Source organism: Protomyctophum parallelum, assembly GCF_964188405.1.
Source record: "Protomyctophum parallelum genome assembly, chromosome: 12".
In the NCBI taxonomy this organism is placed as follows: Eukaryota; Metazoa; Chordata; class Actinopteri; order Myctophiformes; family Myctophidae; genus Protomyctophum; species Protomyctophum parallelum.
In genome coordinates, this window is record NC_139712.1 from 18,263,500 (window position 1) to 18,269,227 (window position 5,728).

Sequence of the window (5,728 nt, forward strand, 5' to 3'; positions counted from 1 at the left end):
CATTCTATGCAGAACATTGTAGTGATGCCATGTCGGACTAATTACACACATACACACACACCCACACACACCCCCACACACAGTTGTTAGAGAGCCTGCCTGGGAAGCTGAAACTCCCAGGTCTAACTACAGGCCTCAGCTAAAGTGATTCGAGCGCCTGCTGCTCCTCTTACTTAAGATATTGGATATTATTATTATTATTATAATGAACAGGCCCTCAGTCTCAATACAATCTTCTTATAAAAAAGAACACACACGGACACAGGAGGTTTTTGATTAAAAACATGTTCCTTTCCTTCTTTTTTCTTTTGTTTTCTTTTATTTATTGTACATTTCCAGAGTGTTCCAGAGGAGTTCAGAGTTCACTCGTGGTCTGGGTGGGGGTGGGGTGGGGGGGCGGGGGCAGGGTCTTTTGGCTCAGTAGTTCGGGTAGAGGGGAGAAAGAGTCGACGACCCCACCGATGGACTGCATGCTGGTGTTAGCGGGCGGAGTCAGGTGTTTGAAGGGGGGAGGGGGGGGGGTTAGAAGTGGTTGACGACCCTGCGGATGGACTGCATGCTGGTGTCGTCGGGTGTGGGGGGGGGGGGGGGGGGTGTCAGGTGTTAGGAGGCAGTGTCTAGAAGTAGTTGCAGACCCTACGGATGGACTGGATGTTGGGGTTCTGGGCCTGCCACTCGTTGTGGCTGCAGTAGTTACCCCTCTCCACGATGTACATACGACCACGGAAGTTAGGCTCCTCGTACATCACCCAGCTGCATGGAGAGAGAGAGAGAGAGAGAGGTGTTCATGCTTTGCTGTCATTAATTGGCACACCAGAAGTGTAATAATTGCCATTATACAGTTTCCCTTAAAAACAAATAATGATAAAAAACCATCAATTCTATTTCATTAAAACTAAGATATCCAATAAACAAAATCACTACTTTTTATAATGACAGATGTAGCTAATACGACTGAAAATGTCCCTCGAAAATATCTCGCCTATAGACCACCCAGAGAGCTCCGCTCTGGGAGAGCAGCGAGACTCTGCACAGCTGCATTTGTATGATTTGATTAGGCGTTACTTCATGCTCGTTTTAAGTGTGTTCGTGTGGTTCTTACGCTCCGTCTCCATAGACTCTGACGGAGTTGATGCAGTTCTTGGAGAATCCGCGGCTCTGCAGGAAGGGACAGTCGTCACAGATGTCCACACACTGACCACTGAAGTTACAGGCCTCGAACAGCTCAATGCGGTAGTGCTCTCCGTGCTGAGGGGAAAACACAGAAAACAGAACACATGAGCAATAGTCCATACAGATGGGACATCTGACAAAGGGCCTGTCGTTGGGAAGTCCAAGCCTTGCGAGGTGCGTCCCCAAACGGGTTGAGCACTACGCGTAGTTTAACTTGTGGAGAGGGGCTGTGTGTGTGTGTGTGTGAGAGACAGTGTGTAAAATGAAACCAAATGGTTTAATTTCATGCTCTCAAGAGTTACATTTTTCTTAAACACCTGCATTACTTAATTTACAAGAAGTCTACAAATAATTGTGTTGATCAACGTTTATCTCTCCTATCATCATCAACCAACATCAACACTCGATGAATTGAATTGTGGACAAAATCTTAACCAACGGCAACAAAAACATATTGACTGAGAGGCCAAATCTCATCAAATGGTGGTTCCGTGACTCAAATGGCCAAATAATGAATGGGCCTTGAATGATATGAAAAGGGTATAAAACAGATCTCCTCACCATGCGGATGGGCTTACAGGAGCCCATGTGGTCGTTGTGGGAGTTCCAACGCTGGAACTCGGGGTACTCTCCGTGTTCCAGGATGTACTGCTGACCCTTAAAGTCGGGATGGTCGTAGCAGATCCATGCTCCACTCTCAACTCTGATAGAGTTCACCCTGTAAACATAAATATACATATTTAGATAAATATATAAATACATCTACATCTAAATCCTTGATTCTGATTGGTTTAAAAAATAAAATATATATCTTCTCCTTAGATCAGTTTATCAATCACAGGTGCAATTGTCTCTACAGTGGTGCACCTGGACGAGGGAAAGGGAGCGCTTCTTTTCCTTACAGTCCCCAGCCGTGCGGCGGCTTCTAAGCATCGCCCGTGTGGAGCGGTGAGTGACTGAGGGACGTTGGGCAGGGCTTGTAAGGAAAACGATACCCTGGGATCTGAACCCTGTGATCCGAACCCGGGTCTCCCGCGTTGAAAGCCAACATCTTAACACCACTAGCGTAAAGGGAGGTGTTGTTCAAATGTGGTGTTGTTTGGTCACATGTCACTGTATTACGGTGTGTGCGTGCGTGTGTGTGTGACGTGTCACCTGTTCATGAAACCACGGTCCTGGAAGTTATCACAGTCACCTCTGACCTCCAGCTTCCTTCCTGTGAAGCACTTGCCTTCAAAGAAGCAGATCTGTGGTGGACAGACAGACAGACAGACATACATTAGATTTTAGGTAGCGCCACCAACTGTCCCTCGAAATACAGTCTTATTGAACTGATAAGGACCTTGTCTGTCTGAAAGGATTTCCTGTTTACAAGTGTTTCCATGTCTGCGTATTATAATCCACTTTAGGCTTATTTTTCTGTCACTTGTAAATATTGGTAGTTGCGGGTTGCTTTTTGTTATTACTTTATATTTGGCTCGTTTCCTAATGTTGTTTAAACCAGTGGTTCTCAAACTGTGGTTCCCACATTTTGTCATGTCAAGGACCATCAGATTAATATGTAATTGTCCAACAATTGTTTTGTTACAAGTAAATATTCTAAATATTTGTGAGTTAGATAGATCTGCTATTTTCAAATAGCTGATGTAAAGTGGTAAAACTTGCCATTTAGTCACTTCTTTTGGGCTTGTTTTCATAGACCTGCTGGTGACTATCTGCATTAAATATGCAGCCTACTAGGTCTAGAAGTGACCACATATTGACTGAAGCTGCAGGAGGTCAATGGCACCGACCTGTAGCTCCGGGAGTCTATCACACCTGCAGACACCGCCATACAGAAATGAGTGGGCGGGCGGAACGACGGTCTATTTGACCTATTTTCGAGTGTAATATTAGAAGATTTAACACTGGTACAGAGTTTCTTCACAACGTATTAGGTAAAGAAGGAGTCATTATATAGTGGATATATATAATGGATGTACATTTCTGTGTTGTCAGTCACTGCTGTCGTATCCTACTGGCTAACCTGCCAGTGAGGAGCCCCCACCGGGAGGACATTAGAGCCTACTCTCTCACTCTCTGCTGACAGGTGAAACATGTTTTAATCGGCTGCAGAATTGATGTAGTAGCGCGTGTGATAGGGAGTGCACTCCTGTTTCTGTGTTTCTGTGTTTTAAAATACGGTAATTAATACTTTTAAACATGAACCAAAAAACAGCTTGAGTTTTTGTGTGCGTATGTGTGTGTGTGTGTGTGTGTGTGTGTGCTGCTGTTTCTGATTTTACTTGCGTGTACACACATCGCTAACCAAAACCTGCTTGAGGTTGTGTGCGTGTGTGTATATGCATGTTTGTGTGTACAGAACAGTCCAGTGAGTACAGTACAATATACAGTACAGAGTACAGTACAGGTGTACAGTACTCTGAGTACAGTACATTACACACAGTACAGATTACTGTATGGTACAGTACAGATAGACTTCATTACAGTATAGTAACTATCACAATACAAGAATAGCTGCACCGCTCACTTCACACAGGTGTGATTATTTGTTTACATAGACTTTTTGGGGAAAAAAATCTATTTAGTTATCGCATTTTAGTAACAAAATGTACAGTTGATTTAGTGTCAAATGTGCATTGTTTAGTTTTTTCGTACATATCTGTTTCAATTTGTTTGGACAGTGGAACTTTACACTCTCAGCATGTCAATTTGTCTTTTTAATTCAGGAACTAAGTGGTGGTTTCTTTAGCCTGTGTTGAATTTAAAAGTTGAGCATGAACACACCAGCTAAATATAATATAAATATAATATAAAATAACGTTTATCTTTTGTGCTTTTGCCTTTGAATGAAGACTTTCCACCCTTCTCCAGTAGTCCCTCCCTAACACTTTAGTCTAGTTTTTATTTGTTCAACGAAATTGTCAATATATTTATTATTTAATCATAGTTTTAGCAATAGTAGCTTGGTTTTTATTTAGTTTTCGCCAGTGAAAAAAGGTAGTCAATGAACATTTTACCTTATAGTTTAAATCGACGAAATTAACACTGGCACTCACTCACACACCGAGATGTTTATATACAGTATGTATTTGATCATACATTTTATATTATTGTTTATAATAATAATAATAATAATTTATCTCTTATCCAGAGATAAATGCGGTGTCTCTCCTTGTCCCAAAATAATAATAGCAATAATTTGTAGCCAATCCACAAGTTTGGCTATTTTCACTGATTGTTAGATTGTTTTTATTTGTATTATTATAAAAATAATTAAATGTAAGGAATCTTTTTGATTATTATTATTAATTATATTGTGGAACATTTCTGACAAACGATCACATTCTGACCCAGCCCTCGGCTAGGTGTTCAAATTAGTCGAGGCATATTAATATAGCTTGCTGCTTTATAGCAGACAATGAAAATTAAAAATATATATGTTTTAAATATATTTTTAAATATATTTTCGTGAACGGAATTGACGAACAGATGACAGATTTGTGTCTCGGCTTTCGGGAGGTGTTGTTCCAAACTATATATTGCATTAGGAGATTGTGGAACAACAACTTTCCGTTAACACTCTCACTCACCTTTCCGGAATACTGAGACATGTTTCTGGATGTGGTCCAAATCCTTTCCCCACAGAACCAATAACGACTAGTGTAACAACAGTGTAACCGCCAAAAAGTTGGACCACCCAATTTATACCGAGGGGGGGCAGGGGCGCGGCCCACCAGGGGGCGAGGCCTCCCAGACCTAACAAAAGGCAGGGGGCTTTCAGCGGTCTGCTGTGTGGGCACTTTCCCTTCAGTCTCCCCTCGGCCCAACTACCGCTGATGCTGCAGTATGTGTGTGTGTGTGTGTGTGTATGTGTGTGTGTGACAGAGAGAGAGAGGGAGAGAGAAAGGGAGAAATGGCAAGAGTGTGTGTGTGTGTGTGTGTGTGTGTGTGTGTGAGTGCATGCTTGTTTGTGTGAGTCAAACTGGGGGACAATAGAATGTGCTTGGCCTGAGCTTTGCAGGGTCAGATATTGAACATGCCACACGCTTCTCTGCCGGCCGGCCAGTGACACATACATACCTGTGTGTGTCTTTACACCTTGAAAACTGTGTGATGTGATAATAGTCAAAGTTGATTCTGATTCTGAGGTCAAGGGTCAAAAGGTCAAGAGCAGAGGTCATTCCAGGCAGTGGTGGAAAGTAACTAAGTACATTTACTTAAGTAAAAATTTGAAGTATTTGTACACTGGGCATGTGCCCCTCACTTCGCACAAGTGTGATTTTTTTAATTAACAATCCACTCATTCATTCATGATAAACTAGGGCTCTTGAACACTGAAGGAATGTAGTTTGACACGTGCCACGTTGACAATACGCTGTAGATAGAATCATGTACACAGTGTTTTTAGTTGTTCCTCCTAAGGGTGGTGAGTGATGCTTCAGTTGAGTGACGAGCTCAGAGAATGAGATGACACTGCAGACTCTATCTTATTTCCAGTACATTATGTTCATCTTAACATATTCATCCTCGTGCCCTGGCTATGATACATTAT

At 42.2% G+C, this 5,728-nt stretch overlaps 1 protein-coding gene across 1 annotated transcript; it reads right to left on the bottom strand.

Moving 5' to 3' along the window:
* Positions 1–617: 617 nt before the first annotated feature.
* Positions 618–4,787, bottom strand: LOC310868349 (gamma-crystallin N-B; the record flags this gene model as incomplete). Its single annotated transcript, XM_083778749.1, has 5 exons — positions 618–753; positions 1,103–1,248; positions 1,735–1,891; positions 2,329–2,420; positions 4,767–4,787. The coding sequence occupies 5 exons, from the start codon at positions 4,785–4,787 to the stop codon at positions 618–620; spliced, it is 552 nt and encodes a 183-aa protein (XP_083634875.1).
* Positions 4,788–5,728: the final 941 nt, after the last annotated feature.